Genomic DNA, 16,952 nt, shown 5'->3' on the forward strand with positions numbered 1-16,952 from the left:
GTGAGTAGGTGGGAGGAGGGAGGGTGAGGAGGTGGGACGAGGGAGGGTGAGTAGGTGGGAGGAGGGAGGGTGAGGAGGTGGGACGAGGGAGGGTGAGTAGGTGGGAGGAGGGAGGGTGAGGAGGTGGGACGAGGGAGGGTGAGTAGGTGGGAGGAGGGAGGGTGAGTAGGTGGGAGGAGGGAGGGTGAGTAGGTGGGAGGAGGGAGGGTGAGGAGGTGGGACGAGGGAGGGTGAGTAGGTGGGAGGAGGGAGGGTGAGGAGGTGGGACGAGGGAGGGTGAGTAGGTGGGAGGAGGGAGGGTGAGGAGGTGGGACGAGGGAGGGTGAGTAGGTGGGAGGAGGGAGGGTGAGTCGGTCATGTTGAAATCTGATGAACAGTTCGGCTGGTTGGCCCTGATACATTTTCCTGTTCCTCGAATGTTTAGTGATCTGTGAATTTGATGATCCCTGTCAGCCTCTGTTCGATGTTAATTATTTTGTAATATAATTTATTCGACTTATTGGCGTCGCTGGCGAGGCCGGCATTTATTGCCCATCCCTAATTGCCCTTGAGAAGGTGGTGGTGAGCCGCCTTCTTGAACCGCTGCAGTCCGTGTGGTGACGGTTCTCCCACAGTGCTGTAAGGAAGGGAGTTCCAGGATTCTGACCCAGCGACGATGAAGGAACGGCGATATATTTCCAAGTCGGGATGGTGTGTGACTTGGAGGGGAACGTGCAGGTGGTGTTGTTCCCATCTGCCTGCTGCCCTTGTCCTTCTAGGTGGTAGAGGTCATGGGTCAGGGAGGTGCTGTTGAAGAAGCCTTGGCGAGTTGCTGCAGTGCATCCTGTGGATGGTACACACTGCAGCCACAGTGCGCCGGTGGTGAAGGGAGTGAATGTTTTGGGTGGTGGATGGGGTGCCAATCAAGCGGGCTGCTTTGTCCTGGATGATGTTGAGCTTTTTGAGTGTTGTTGGAGCTGCACTCATGCAGGCAAGTGGAGAGTAATCCATCACACTCCTGACTTGTGCCTTGATGGTGGAAAAGCTTTGGGGAGTCAGGAGGTGAGTCACTCGCCACAGAATACCCAGCCTCTGACCCGGTCTGGTAGCCCCAGTATTTATGTGGCTGGTCCAGTTCCTCCTCACTATCTGTGGTCCTACCTGCGACTTCAGGCTCTGCTGGTGGAACTTCCTCCTCTGCAGGTGGTGCGGCGGCAGCCTCTGGTTCTGGTTCTGGTTCTGGTTCTGGTTCTGGTGCTGGTTCTGGTTCTGGTTCTGGTGCTGGTTCTGGTTCTGGTTCTGGTGCTGGTTCTGGTTCTGGTTCTGGTGCTGCTTCTGGTTCTGGTTCTGGTGCTGCTTCTGGTTCTGGTTCTGGGGCAGGCGAAGCTGTGGACACACAGGGGACAATCACAGAACGTTCCATCACCAAAACAGGCCATTCAGCTGCGCTTGTATGTTTCTCCATGTGAACCGTCTGGTCCAATCCCAAACTCCTGCCTGAGTTTCTGCACGCTTTGCCACTTGCCAGTCCCAATTCACAGCTGGTCCTTCACCCAGGCAATCGAGAACAGCTGGGAGGCCCATACATGAAAGCAAATCCACTGTTTTAAGTGATTGCCTGAATGGAGGGTAATTATTGTGAGCGAGAAGCTGATTGAGTAGTCGTAACTGCTGTTCACAAAAGGTGCTTTAAGTAGAAGGTTACTTGCTGAAGCACAGAGCAGGCAACGCGAACAAAGTGGATCATGAAGAGAGTGGATCGTGAAGAGTGGATCATGAAGAGAGTGGATCGTGAAGAGAGTGGATCGTGAAGAGAGCGGATTGTGAAGAGAGTGGATGGTGAAGAGAGTGGATCAAGAAGAGAGTGGATCATGAAGAGAGTGGATGGTGAAGAGAGTGGATCATGAAGAGAGTGGATCATGAAGAGAGTGGATGGTGAAGAGAGTGGATCATGAAGAGAGTGGATCATGAAGAGAGTGGATGGTGAAGAGAGTGGATCGTGAAGAGAGTGGATCGTGAAGAGAGTGGATCATGAAGAGAGTGGATCATGAAGAGAGTGGATGGTGAAGAGAGTGGATCGTGAAGAGAGTGGATCGTGAAGAGAGTGGATCGTGAAGAGAGTGGATCATGAAGAGAGTGGATGGTGAAGAGAGTGGATGGTGAAGAGAGTGGATGGTGAACAGAGTGGATCATGAAGTGAGTGGATCATGAAGAGAGTGGATGGTGAAGAGAGTGGATCATGAAGAGAGTGGATGGTGAAGAGAGTGGATGGTGAAGAGAGTGGATGGTGAAGAGAGTGGATCATGAAGAGAGTGGATCATGAAGAGAGTGGATCGTGAAGAGAGTGGATGGTGAAGAGAGTGGATCGTGAAGAGAGTGGATCGTGAAGAGAGTGGATCATGAAGAGAGTGGATGGTGAAGAGAGTGGATGGTGAAGAGAGTGGATGGTGAAGAGAGTGGATCATGAAGAGAGTGGATCATGAAGAGAGTGGATCGTGAAGAGAGTGGATCGTGAAGAGAGTGGATCGTGAAGAGAGTGGATCATGAAGAGAGCGGATCGTTAAGAGAGTGGATCGTGAAGAGAGTGGATCGTGAAGAGAGTGGATCGTGAAGAGAGCGGATGGTGAAGAGAGTGGATGGTGAAGAGAGTGGATCGTGAAGAGAGTGGATCATGAAGAGAATGGATGGTGAAGAGAGTGGATGGTGAAGAGAGTGGATGGTGAAGAGAGTGGATCATGAAGAGAGTGGATCATGAAGAGAGTGGATCATAAAGGGAGTGGATCGTGAAGAGAGTGGATCATAAAGGGAGTGGATCGTGAAGAGAGTGGATCGTGAAGAGAGTGGATCGTGAAGAGAGTGGATCATGAAGAGAGCGGATCGTGAAGAGAGTGGATCGTGAAGAGAGTGGATGGTGAAGAGAGTGGATCGTGAAGAGAGTGGATCGTGAAGAGAGTGGATCGTGAAGAGAGCGGATGGTGAAGAGAGTGGATGGTGAAGAGAGTGGATCATGAAGAGAGTGGATCATGAAGAGAGTGGATGGTGAAGAGAGTGGATCATGAAGAGAGTGGATCGTGAAGAGAGTGGATCGTGAAGAGAGCGGATGGTGAAGAGAGTGGATGGTGAAGAGAGTGGATCGTGAAGAGAGTGGATCATGAAGAGTGGATCATGAAGAGAGTGGATCGTGAAGAGAGTGGATCATGAAGAGAGCGGATGATGAAGAGAGTGGATGGTGAAGAGAGTGGATCGTGAAGAGAGTGGATCATGAAGAGTGGATCATGAAGAGAGTGGATCGTGAAGAGAGTGGATCATGAAGAGAGCGGATGGTGAAGAGAGTGGATGGTGAAGAGAGTGGATCATGAAGAGAGTGGATCATGAAGAGAGTGGATGGTGAAGAGAGTGGATCATGAAGAGAGTGGATCATGAAGAGTGTGGATCGTGAAGACAGTGGATGGTGAAGAGAGTGGATGGTGAAGAGAGTGGATCGTGAAGAGAGTGGATCATGAAGAGTGGATCATGAAGAGAGCGGATGGTGAAGAGAGCGGATGGTGAAGAGAGCGGATGGTGAAGAGAGTGGATCGTGAAGAGAGTGGATGGTGAAGAGAGTGGATGGTGAAGAGAGCGGATGGTGAAGAGAGTGGATCGTGAAGAGAGTGGATCGTGAAGAGAGTGGATGGTGAAGAGAGTGGATGGTGAAGAGAGTGGATCGTGAAGAGAGTGGATCGTGAAGAGAGTGGATCATGAAGAGAGCGGATGGTGAAGAGAGTGGATCGTGAAGAGAGTGGATCGTGAAGAGAGTGGATCATGAAGAGAGTGGATGGTGAAGAGAGCGGATGGGCAAGAGAGTGGATGGTGAAGAGAGTGGATGGTGAAGAGAGTGGATGGTGAAGAGAGTGGATCGTGAAGAGAGTGGATCATGAAGAGAGCGGATGGTGAAGAGAGTGGATCATGAAGAGAGTGGATGGTGAAGAGAGTGGATCCTGAAGAGAGTGGATCGTGAAGAGAGCGGATCGTGAAGAGAGAGGATGGTGAAGAGAGTGGATCGTGAAGAGAGTGGATCGTGAAGAGAGTGGATCGTTAAGAGAGCGGATGGTGAAGAGAGTGGATCATGAAGAGAGTGGATCGTGAAGAGAGTGGATGGTGAAGAGAGTGGATCGTGAAGAGAGTGGATCATGAAGAGTGGATCATGAAGAGAGTGGATCGTGAAGAGAGAGGATCATGAAGAGAGCGGATGGTGAAGAGAGTGGATGGTGAAGAGAGTGGATGGTGAAGAGAGTGGATGGTGAAGAGAGTGGATCGTGAAGAGAGTGGATCATGAAGAGTGGATCATGAAGAGAGTGGATCGTGAAGAGAGTGGATCATGAAGAGAGCGGATGGTGAAGAGAGTGGATGGTGAAGAGAGTGGATCGTGAAGAGAGTGGATGGTGAAGAGAGTGGATGGTGAAGAGAGTGGATCGTGAAGAGAGTGGATGGTGAAGAGAGTGGATCGTGAAGAGGGTGGATGGTGAAGAGAGCAGATGGTGAAGAGAGTGGATGGTGAAGAGAGTGGATGGTGAAGAGAGTGGATGGTGAAGAGAGCGGATGGTGAAGAGAGTGGATCGTGAAGAGAGTGGATCATGAAGAGAGCGGATGGTGAAGAGAGTGGATCATGAAGAGAGTGGATGGTGAAGAGAGTGGATCGTGAAGAGAGCGGATCGTGAAGAGAGTGGATCGTGAAGAGAGCGGATGGTGAAGAGAGTGGATGGTGAAGAGAGCGGATCGTGAAGAGAGTGGATCATGAAGAGAGTGGATCATGAAGAGAGTGGATCATGAAGAGAGCGGATGGTGAAGAGAGTGGATCGTGAACAGAGAGGATGGTGAAGAGAGTTGATCGTGAAGAGAGTGGATCGTGAAGAGAGAGAATGGTGAAGAGAGTGGATCATGAAGAGAGAGGATGGTGAAGAGAGCGGATGGCGAAGAGAGAGGATGGTGAAGAGAGCGGATGGTGAAGAGAGTGGATCGTGAAGAGAGAGGATCATGAAGAGAGTGGATCATCAAGAGAGTGGATGGTGAAGAGAGTGGATCATGAAGAGAGTGGATCATGAAGAGAGTGGATGGTGAAGAGAGTGGATGGTGAAGAGAGTGGATCGTGAAGAGAGTGGATCGTGAGGAGAATGGATCGTGAAGAGAGTGGATGGTGAAGAGTGTGGATGGTGAAGAGAGCGGATCGTGAAGAGAGTGGATCGTGAAGAGAGTGGATCGTGAAGAGTGGATCATGAAGAGAGTGGATCATGAAGAGAGTGGATCATGAAGAGAGTGGATGGTCAAGAGAGTGGATGGTGAAGAGAGTGAAACATGAAGAGAGTGGATCGTGAAGAGAGTGGATCATAAAGAGAGTGGATGGTGAAGAGAGTGGATGGTGAAGAGAGTGGATGGTGAAGAGAGCGGATGGTGAAGAGAACGGATCGTGAAGAGAGCGGATCGTGAAGAGAGCGGATCGTGAAGAGAGCGGATCGTGAAGAGAGTGGATCGTGAAGAGAGTGGATGGTGAAGAGAGCAGATGGTGAAGAGAGTGGATGGTGAAGAGAGTGGATCATGAAGAGAGTGGATCATGAAGAGAGTGGATGGTGAAGAGAGTGGATCGTGAAGAGAGTGGATGGTGAAGAGAGTGGATGGTGAAGAGAGTGGATCATGAAGAGAGCGGATCATGAAGAGAGCGGATGGTGAAGAGAGCGGATCGTGAAGAGAGCGGATCGTGAAGAGAGTGGATCGTGAAGAGAGTGGATGGTGAAGAGAGTGGATCGTGAAGAGAGTGGATCATGAAGAGAGTGGATCATGAAGAGAGTGGATGGTGAAGAGAGTGGATCGTGAAGAGAGTGGATGGTGAAGAGAGTGGATGGTGAAGAGAGTGGATGATGAAGAGAGTGGATCATGAAGAGAGTGGATCGTGAAGAGAGTGGATGGTGAAGAGAGTGGATGGTGAAGAGAGTGGATCATGAAGAGAGTGGATCATGAAGAGAGTGGATGGTCAAGAGAGTGGATCGTGAAGAGAGTGGATGATGAAGAGAGTGGATCATGAAGAGAGTGGATCATGAAGAGAGTGGATCGTGAAGAGAGTGGATGGTGAAGAGAGTGGATCGTGAAGGGAGCGGATGGTCAAGAGAGTGGATCGTGAAGAGAGTGGATCGTGAAGAGAGTGGATCGTGAAGAGAGCGGATGGTGAAGAGAGTGGATGGTGAAGAGAGTGGATCGTGAAGAGAGTGGATCATGAAGAGAATGGATGGTGAAGAGAGTGGATGGTGAAGAGAGTGGATGGTGAAGAGAGTGGATCATGAAGAGAGTGGATCATGAAGAGAGTGGATCATAAAGGGAGTGGATCGTGAAGAGAGTGGATCGTGAAGAGAGTGGATCGTGAAGAGAGTGGATCATGAAGAGAGCGGATCGTGAAGAGAGTGGATCGTGAAGAGAGTGGATGGTGAAGAGAGTGGATCGTGAAGAGAGTGGATCGTGAAGAGAGTGGATCGTGAAGAGAGCGGATGGTGAAGAGAGTGGATGGTGAAGAGAGTGGATCATGAAGAGAGTGGATCATGAAGAGAGTGGATGGTGAAGAGAGTGGATCATGAAGAGAGTGGATCATGAAGAGAGTGGATCGTGAAGAGAGTGGATCGTGAAGAGAGCGGATGGTGAAGAGAGTGGATGGTGAAGAGAGTGGATCGTGAAGAGAGTGGATCATGAAGAGTGGATCATGAAGAGAGTGGATCGTGAAGAGAGTGGATCATGAAGAGAGCGGATGGTGAAGAGAGTGGATGGTGAAGAGAGTGGATCGTGAAGAGAGTGGATCATGAAGAGTGGATCATGAAGAGAGTGGATCGTGAAGAGAGTGGATCATGAAGAGAGCGGATGGTGAAGAGAGTGGATGGTGAAGAGAGTGGCTCATGAAGAGAGTGGATCATGATGAGAGTGGATGGTGAAGAGAGTGGATCATGAAGAGAGTGGATCATGAAGAGTGTGGATCGTGAAGACAGTGGATGGTGAAGAGAGTGGCTCATGAAGAGAGTGGATCATCAAGAGAGTGGATGGTGAAGAGAGTGGATCATGAAGAGAGTGGATCATGAAGAGAGTGGATGGTGAAGAGAGTGGATGGTGAAGAGAGTGGATCGTGAAGAGAGTGGATCGTGAGGAGAATGGATCGTGAAGAGAGTGGATGGTGAAGAGTGTGGATGGTGAAGAGAGCGGATCGTGAAGAGAGTGGATCGTGAAGAGAGTGGATCGTGAAGAGTGGATCATGAAGAGAGTGGATCATGAAGAGAGTGGATCATGAAGAGAGTGGATGGTCAAGAGAGTGGATGGTGAAGAGAGTGAAACATGAAGAGAGTGGATCGTGAAGAGAGTGGATCATAAAGAGAGTGGATGGTGAAGAGAGTGGATGGTGAAGAGAGTGGATGGTGAAGAGAGTCGATGGTGAAGAGAGTGGATCATGAAGAGAGCGGATCATGAAGAGAGCGGATGGTGAAGAGAACGGATCGTGAAGAGAGCGGATCGTGAAGAGAGCGGATCGTGAAGAGAGCGGATCGTGAAGAGAGTGGATCGTGAAGAGAGTGGATGGTGAAGAGAGCAGATGGTGAAGAGAGTGGATGGTGAAGAGAGTGGATCATGAAGAGAGTGGATCATGAAGAGAGTGGATGGTGAAGAGAGTGGATCGTGAAGAGAGTGGATGGTGAAGAGAGTGGATGGTGAAGAGAGTGGATCATGAAGAGAGCGGATCATGAAGAGAGCGGATGGTGAAGAGAGCGGATCGTGAAGAGAGCGGATCGTGAAGAGAGTGGATCGTGAAGAGAGTGGATGGTGAAGAGAGTGGATCGTGAAGAGAGTGGATCATGAAGAGAGTGGATCATGAAGAGAGTGGATGGTGAAGAGAGTGGATCGTGAAGAGAGTGGATGGTGAAGAGAGTGGATGGTGAAGAGAGTGGATGATGAAGAGAGTGGATCATGAAGAGAGTGGATCGTGAAGAGAGTGGATGGTGAAGAGAGTGGATGGTGAAGAGAGTGGATCATGAAGAGAGTGGATCATGAAGAGAGTGGATGGTCAAGAGAGTGGATCGTGAAGAGAGTGGATGATGAAGAGAGTGGATCATGAAGAGAGTGGATCATGAAGAGAGTGGATCGTGAAGAGAGTGGATGGTGAAGAGAGTGGATCGTGAAGGGAGCGGATGGTCAAGAGAGTGGATCGTGAAGAGAGTGGATCGTGAAGAGAGTGGATCGTGAAGAGAGCGGATGGTGAAGAGAGTGGATGGTGAAGAGAGTGGATCGTGAAGAGAGTGGATCATGAAGAGAATGGATGGTGAAGAGAGTGGATGGTGAAGAGAGTGGATGGTGAAGAGAGTGGATCATGAAGAGAGTGGATCATGAAGAGAGTGGATCATAAAGGGAGTGGATCGTGAAGAGAGTGGATCGTGAAGAGAGTGGATCGTGAAGAGAGTGGATCATGAAGAGAGCGGATCGTGAAGAGAGTGGATCGTGAAGAGAGTGGATGGTGAAGAGAGTGGATCGTGAAGAGAGTGGATCGTGAAGAGAGTGGATCGTGAAGAGAGCGGATGGTGAAGAGAGTGGATGGTGAAGAGAGTGGATCATGAAGAGAGTGGATCATGAAGAGAGTGGATGGTGAAGAGAGTGGATCATGAAGAGAGTGGATCATGAAGAGAGTGGATCGTGAAGAGAGTGGATCGTGAAGAGAGCGGATGGTGAAGAGAGTGGATGGTGAAGAGAGTGGATCGTGAAGAGAGTGGATCATGAAGAGTGGATCATGAAGAGAGTGGATCGTGAAGAGAGTGGATCATGAAGAGAGCGGATGGTGAAGAGAGTGGATGGTGAAGAGAGTGGATCGTGAAGAGAGTGGATCATGAAGAGTGGATCATGAAGAGAGTGGATCGTGAAGAGAGTGGATCATGAAGAGAGCGGATGGTGAAGAGAGTGGATGGTGAAGAGAGTGGCTCATGAAGAGAGTGGATCATGAAGAGAGTGGATGGTGAAGAGAGTGGATCATGAAGAGAGTGGATCATGAAGAGTGTGGATCGTGAAGACAGTGGATGGTGAAGAGAGTGGATGGTGAAGAGAGTGGATCGTGAAGAGAGTGGATCATGAAGAGTGGATCATGAAGAGAGCGGATGGTGAAGAGAGCGGATGGTGAAGAGAGCGGATGGTGAAGAGAGCGGATCGTGAAGAGAGTGGATGGTGAAGAGAGTGGATGGTGAAGAGAGCGGATGGTGAAGGGAGTGGATCGTGAAGAGAGTGGATCGTGAAGAGAGTGGATGGTGAAGAGAGTGGATGGTGAAGAGAGTGGATGGGCAAGAGAGTGGATGGTGAAGAGAGTGGATGGTGAAGAGAGTGGATGGTGAAGAGAGTGGATCGTGAAGAGAGTGGATCATGAAGAGAGCGGATGGTGAAGAGAGTGGATCGTGAAGAGAGTGGATCGTGAAGAGAGTGGATCATGAATAGAGTGGATGGTGAAGAGAGCGGATGGGCAAGAGAGTGGATGGTGAAGAGAGTGGATGGTGAAGAGAGTGGATGGTGAAGAGAGTGGATCGTGAAGAGAGTGGATCATGAAGAGAGCGGATGGTGAAGAGAGTGGATCATGAAGAGAGTGGATGGTGAAGAGAGTGGATCCTGAAGAGAGTGGATCGTGAAGAGAGCGGATCGTGAAGAGAGAGGATGGTGAAGAGAGTGGATCGTGAAGAGAGTGGATCGTGAAGAGAGTGGATCGTTAAGGGAGCGGATGGTGAAGAGAGTGGATCATGAAGAGAGTGGATCGTGAAGAGAGTGGATGGTGAAGAGAGTGGATCGTGAAGAGAGTGGATCATGAAGAGTGGATCATGAAGAGAGTGGATCGTGAAGAGAGTGGATCATGAAGAGAGCGGATGGTGAAGAGAGTGGATGGTGACGAGAGTGGATGGTGAAGAGAGTGGATGGTGAAGAGAGTGGATCGTGAAGAGAGTGGATCATGAAGAGTGGATCATGAAGAGAGTGGATCGTGAAGAGAGTGGATCATGAAGAGTGGATCATGAAGAGAGTGGATCGTGAAGAGAGTGGATCATGAAGAGAGCGGATGGTGAAGAGAGTGGATGGTGACGAGAGTGGATGGTGAAGAGAGTGGATGGTGAAGAGAGTGAATCGTGAAGAGAGTGGATCATGAAGAGTGGATCATGAAGAGAGTGGATCGTGAAGAGAGTGGATCATGAAGAGAGCGGATGGTGAAGAGAGTGGATGGTGAAGAGAGTGGATCGTGAAGAGAGTGGATGGTGAAGAGAGTGGATGGTGAAGAGAGTGGATCGTGAAGAGAGTGGATGGTGAAGAGAGCGGATGGTGAAGAGAGTGGATCGTGAAGAGAGTGGATCGTGAAGAGAGTGGATCGTGAAGAGAGTGGATGGTGAAGAGAGCAGATGGTGAAGAGAGTGGATGGTGAAGAGAGTGGATGGTGAAGAGAGTGGATGGTGAAGAGAGCGGATGGTGAAGAGAGTGGATCGTGAAGAGAGTGGATCATGAAGAGAGCGGATGGTGAAGAGAGTGGATCATGAAGAGAGTGGATGGTGAAGAGAGTGGATCGTGAAGAGAGCGGATCGTGAAGAGAGTGGATCGTGAAGAGAGCGGATGGTGAAGAGAGTGGATGGTGAAGAGAGCGGATCGTGAAGAGAGTGGATCATGAAGAGAGTGGATCATGAAGAGAGTGGATCATGAAGAGAGCGGATGGTGAAGAGAGTGGATCGTGAACAGAGAGGATGGTGAAGAGAGTGGATCGTGAAGAGAGTGGATCGTGAAGAGAGAGAATGGTGAAGAGAGTGGATCATGAAGAGAGAGGATGGTGAAGAGAGCGGATGGTGAAGAGAGAGGATGGTGAAGAGAGCGGATGGTGAAGAGAGTGGATCGTGAAGAGAGAGGATCATGAAGAGAGTGGATCATCAAGAGAGTGGATGGTGAAGAGAGTGGATCATGAAGAGAGTGGATCATGAAGAGAGTGGATGGTGAAGAGAGTGGATGGTGAAGAGAGTGGATCGTGAAGAGAGTGGATCGTGAGGAGAATGGATCGTGAAGAGAGTGGATGGTGAAGAGAGCGGATCGTGAAGAGAGTGGATCGTGAAGAGAGTGGATCGTGAAGAGTGGATCATGAAGAGAGTGGATCATGAAGAGAGTGGATCATGAAGAGAGTGGGTGGTCAAGAGAGTGGATGGTGAAGAGAGTGAAACATGAAGAGAGTGGATCGTGAAGAGAGTGGATCATAAAGAGAGTGGATGGTGAAGAGAGTGGATGGTGAAGAGAGTGGATGGTGAAGAGAGCGGATCATGAAGAGAGCGGATCGTGAAGAGAGCGGATCGTGAAGAGAGCGGATCGTGAAGAGAGCGGATCGTGAAGAGAGTGGATCGTGAAGAGAGTGGATGGTGAAGAGAGCGGATGGTGAAGAGAGTGGATGGTGAAGAGAGTGGATCATGAAGAGAGTGGATCATGAAGAGAGTGGATGGTGAAGAGAGTGGATGGTGAAGAGAGTGGATCATGAAGAGAGCGGATCATGAAGAGAGCGGATGGTGAAGAGAGCGGATCGTGAAGAGAGCGGATCGTGAAGAGAGTGGATGGTGAAGAGAGTGGATCGTGAAGAGAGTGGATGGTGAAGAGAGTGGATCTTGAACAGAGTGGATCGTGAAGAGAGTGGATCATGAAGAGAGTGGATGGTGAAGAGAGTGGATCGTGAAGAGAGTGGATGGTGAAGAGAGTGGATGGTGAAGAGAGTGGATGATGAAGAGAGTGGATCATGAAGAGAGTGGATCGTGAATAGAGTGGATGGTGAAGAGAGTGGATGGTGAAGAGAGTGGATCGTGAAGAGAGTGGATCATGAAGAGAGTGGATGGTCAAGAGAGTGGATCGTGAAGAGAGTGGATGATGAAGAGAGTGGATCATGAAGAGAGTGGATCGTGAAGAGAGTGGATCGTGAAGAGAGTGGAGTGTGAAGAGAGTGGATCGTGAAGGGAGCGGATGGTCAAGAGAGTGGATCGTGAAGAGAGTGGATCATGAAAAGAGTGGATCATGAAGAGAGTGGATGGTGAAGAGAATGAATGGTGAAGAGAGTGGATCATGAAGAGAGTGGATCGTGAAGAGAGCGGATCATGAAGAGAGTGGATGGTGAAGAGAGTGGATGATGAAGAGAGTGGATCGTGAAGAGAGTGGATGGTGAAGAGAGTGGATCGTGAAGAGAGTGGATCATGAAGAGAGCGGATTGTGAAGAGAGTGGATCATGAAGAGAGTGGATCATGAAGAGAGTGGATGGTGAAGAGAATGGATGGTGAAGAGAGTGGATCATGAAGAGAGTGGATCGTGAAGAGAGCGGATCATGAAGAGAGTGGATGGTGAAGAGAGTGGATGATGAAGAGAGTGGATCGTGAAGAGAGTGGATCGTGAAGAGAGTGGATCATGAAGAGAGTGGATCGTGAAGAGAGTGGATTGTGAAGAGAGTGGATTGTGAAGAGAATGTATCATGAAGAGAGTGGATGGTGAAGAGAGCGGATGGTGAAGAGAGTGGATCGTGAAGAGAGTGGATCGTGAAGAGAGTGGATCGTGAAGAGAGTGGATTGTGAAGAGTGGATCATGAAGAGAGTGGATCATGAAGAGAGTGGATCATGAAGAGAGTGGATGAAGAGAGTGGATCGTGAAGAGAGTGGATCGTGAAGAGAGTTGATCGCGAAGAGAGTGGATGGTGAAGAGAGTGGATCGTGAAGAGAGTGGATCATGAAGAGAGTGGATCATGAAGAGAGCGGATCGTGAAGAGAGTGGATCATGAAGAGAGTGGATCATGAAGAGAGCGGATGGTGAAGAGAGTGGATGGTGAAGAGAGTGGATGGTGAAGAGAGCGGATCATGAAGAGAGTGGATGGTGAAAAGAGTGGATGGTGAAGAGAGTGGATGGTGAAGAGAGTGGATGGTGAAGAGAGTGGATCATGAAGAGAGTTGATCGTGAAGAGAGTGGATCATGAAGAGAGTGGATGGTGAAGAGAGTGGATGGTGAAGAGAGTGGATGGTGAAGAGAGTGGATGGTGAAGAGAGTGGATCGTGAAGAGAGTGGATCGTGAAGAGAGTGGATGGTGAAGAGAGCGGATCGTGAAGAGAGCGGATCGTGAAGAGAGTGGATCGTGAAGAGAGTGGATCGTGAAGAGAACGGATCGTGAAGAGAGTGGATCGTGAAGAGAGTGGATCGTGAAGAGAGTGGATCATGAAGAGAGTGGATCGTGAAGAGAGTGGATGGTGAAGAGAGTGGATCGTGAAGAGAGCGGATCGTGAAGAGAGTGGATCATGAAGAGAGTGGATGGTGAAGAGAGTGGATCGTGAAGAGAGCGGATGGTGAAGAGAGCGGATCATGAAGAGAGTGGATGGTGAAGATAGCGGATCGTGAAGAGAGTGGATGGTGAAGAGAGTGGATGGTGAAGAGAGTGGATGGTGAAGAGAGTGGATCGTGAAGAGAGTGGATGGTGAAGAGAGTTTATCCTGAAGAGAGTAGATCATGAAGAGAGTGGATGGTGAAGAGAGCGGATGGTGAAGAGAGCGGATCGTGAAGAGAGCGGATCGTGAAGAGAGTGGATCGTGAAGAGAGTGGATCATGAAGAGAGTGGATGGTGAAGAGAGTGGATGTTGAAGAGAGTGGATGGTGAAGAGAGTGGATGGTGAAGAGAGTGGATGGTGAAGAGAGTGGATCATGAAGAGAGCGGATCATGAAGAGAGCGGATGGTGAAGAGAGCGGATGGTGAAGAGAGCGGATCGTGAACAGAGCGGATCGTGATGAGTGGATCGTGAAGAGAGTGGATGGTGAAAAGAGCGGATGGTGAAGAGAGTGGATGGTGAAGAGAGTGGATCATGAAGAGAGTGGATCATGAAGAGAGTGGATGGTGAAGAGAGTGGATCATGAAGAGAGTGGATGGTGAAGAGAGTGGATCGTGAAGAGAGTGGATGGTGAAGAGAGTGGATCGTGAAGAGAGCGGATCGTGAAGAGAGCGGATGGTGAAGAGAGCGGATCGTGAAGAGAGTGGATCGTGAAGAGAGTGGATGGTGAAGAGAGTGGATGGTGAAGAGAGTGGATCGTGAAGAGAGTGGATCATGAAGAGAGTGGATCGTGAAGAGAGTGGATGGTAAAGAGAGTGGATCGTGAAGAGAGTGGATGGTGAAGAGAGTGGATCATGAAGAGAGTGGATCGTGAAGAGAGTGGATCATGAAGAGAGTGGATGGTGAAGAGAGTGGATCGTGAAGAGAGTGGATGGTGAAGAGAGTGGATGATGAAGAGAGTGGATCATGAAGAGAGTGGATCGTGAAGAAAGTGGATGGTGAAGAGAGTGGATGGTGAAGAGAGTGGATCATGAAGAGAGTGGATCATGAAGAGAGTGGATGGTCAAGAGAGTGGATCGTGAAGAGAGTGGATCATGAAGAGAGTGGATCGTGAAGAGAGTGGATCGTGAAGAGAGTGGATCGTGAAGAGAGTGGATGGTGAAGAGAGTGGATCGTGAAGGGAGCGGATGGACAAGAGAGTGGATCGTGAAGAGAGTGGATCGTGAAGAGAGTGGATCATGAAGAGAGTGGATCATGAAGAGAGTGGATGGTGAAGAGAATGGATGGTGAAGAGAGTGGATCATGAAGAGAGTGGATCGTGAAGAGAGCGGATCATGAAGAGAGTGGATGGTGAAGAGAGTGGATGATGAAGAGAGTGGATCGTGAAGAGAGTGGATGGTGAAGAGAGTGGATCGTGAAGAGAGTGGATCATGAAGAGAGCGGATTGTGAAGAGAGTGGATCATGAAGAGAGTGGATCATGAAGAGAGTGGATGGTGAAGAGAATGGATGGTGAAGAGAGTGGATCATGAAGAGAGTGGATCGTGAAGAGAGCAGATCATGAAGAGAGTGGATGGTGAAGAGAGTGGATGATGAAGAGAGTGGATCGTGAAGAGAGTGGATCGTGAAGAGAGTGGATCATGAAGAGAGTGGATCGTGAAGAGAGTGGATTGTGAAGAGAGTGGATTGTGAAGAGAATGGATCATGAAGAGAGTGGATGGTGAAGAGAGCGGATGGTGAAGAGAGTGGATCGTGAAGAGAGTGGATCGTGAAGAGAGTGGATTGTGAAGAGAGTGGATTGTGAAGAGTGGATCATGAAGAGAGTGGATCATGAAGAGAGTGGATGAAGAGAGTGGATCGTGAAGAGAGTGGATCGTGAAGAGAGTGGATCGCGAAGAGAGTGGATGGTGAAGAGAGTGGATCGTGAAGAGAGTGGATCATGAAGAGAGTGGATCATGAAGAGAGCGGATCGTGAAGAGAGTGGATCATGAAGAGAGTGGATCATGAAGAGAGCAGATGGTGAAGAGAGTGGAAGGTGAAGAGAGTGGATGGTGAAGAGAGCGGATCATGAAGAGAGTGGATGGTGAAAAGAGTGGATGGTGAAGAGAGTGGATGGTGAAGAGAGTGGATGGTGAAGAGAGTGGATCATGAAGAGAGTTGATCGTGAAGAGAGTGGATCATGAAGAGAGTGGATGGTGAAGAGAGTGGATGGTGAAGAGAGTGGATGGTGAAGAGAGTGGATGGTGAAGAGTGTGGATCGTGAAGAGAGCGGATGGTGAAGAGAGTGGATGGTGAAGAGAGTGGATGGTGAAGAGAGTGGATCGTGAAGAGAGCGGATCGTGAAGAGAGTGGATCGTGAAGAGAACGGATCGTGAAGAGAGCGGATCGTGAAGAGAGTGGATCGTGAAGAGAGTGGATCGTGAAGAGAGTGGATCATGAAGAGAGTGGATCGTGAAGAGAGTGGATGGTGAAGTGAGTGGATGGTGAAGAGAGTGGATCGTGAAGAGAGTGGATGGTGAAGAGAGTGGATCATGAAGAGAGTGAATGGTGAAGAGAGTGGATCGTGAAGAGAGTGGATGGTGAAGAGAGCGGATCATGAAGAGAGTGGATGGTGAAGAGAGTGGATCGTGAAGAGAGTGGATGGTGAAGAGAGCGGATCATGAAGAGAGTGGATGGTGAAGAGAGTGGATCGTGAAGAGAGTGGATGGTGAAGAGAGCGGATCATGAAGAGAGTGGATGGTGAAGAGAGTGGATCGTGAAGAGAGTGGATCGTGAAGAGAGTGGATTGTGAAGAGTGGATCATGAAGAGAGTGGATCATGAAGAGAGTGGATCATGAAGTGAGTGGATGAAGAGAGTGGATCGTGAAGTGAGTGGATCGTGAAGAGAGTGGATCGCGAAGAGAGTGGATGGTGAAGAGAGTGGATCGTGAAGAGAGTGGATCATGAAGAGAGTGGATCATGAAGAGAGCGGATCGTGAAGAGAGTGGATCATGAAGAGAGTGGATCATGAAGAGAGCGGATGGTGAAGAGAGTGGATGGTGAAGAGAGTGGATGTTGAAGAGAGCGGATCATGAAGAGAGTGGATGGTGAAAAGAGTGGGTGGTGAAGAGAGTGGATGGTGAAGAGAGTGGATGGTGAAGAGAGTGGATCATGAAGAGAGTTGATCGTGAAGAGAGTGGATCATGAAGAGAGTGGATGGTGAAGAGAGTGGATGGTGAAGAGAGTGGATGGTGAAGAGAGTGGATCGTGAAGAGAGTGGATGGTGAAGAGAGCGGATGGTGAAGAGAGTGGATGGTGAAGAGAGTGGATGGTGAAGAGAGTGGATCGTGAAGAGAGCGGATCGTGAAGAGAGTGGATCGTGAAGAGAGTGGATCGTGAAGAGAAAGGATCGTGAAGAGAGTGGATGGTGAAGTGAGTGGATGGTGAAGAGAGTGGATCGTGAAGAGAGTGGATGGTGAAGAGAGTGGATCATGAAGAGAGTGAATGGTGAAGAGAGTGGATCGTGAAGAGAGTGGATGGTGAAGAGAGCGGATCATGAAGAGAGTGGATGGTGAAGAGAGTGGATCGTGAAGGGAGTGGATGGTGAAGAGAGCGGATCATGAAGAGAGTGGATGGTGAAGAGAGCGGATCGTGAAGAGAGTGGATCA

At 49.5% G+C, this 16,952-nt stretch overlaps 1 protein-coding gene across 1 annotated transcript in view; it reads right to left on the bottom strand.

Annotated features, from left to right (window-relative positions):
* The window catches only part of LOC137300316 (uncharacterized), a gene marked incomplete at its 3' end in the record, with an annotated part of 346,571 nt that overhangs the window by 42,841 nt on the left and 286,778 nt on the right, over positions 1 to 16,952 (bottom strand). Inside the window, exon 5 of the mRNA XM_067969402.1 lies at positions 1,141 to 1,365. Coding sequence (XP_067825503.1) covers positions 1,141 to 1,365 — 225 coding nt within the window. The remainder of the gene's footprint in view (positions 1 to 1,140; positions 1,366 to 16,952) is intronic.

Source organism: Heptranchias perlo, chromosome 31 (genome assembly GCF_035084215.1).
Source record: "Heptranchias perlo isolate sHepPer1 chromosome 31, sHepPer1.hap1, whole genome shotgun sequence".
In the NCBI taxonomy this organism is placed as follows: Eukaryota; Metazoa; Chordata; class Chondrichthyes; order Hexanchiformes; family Hexanchidae; genus Heptranchias; species Heptranchias perlo.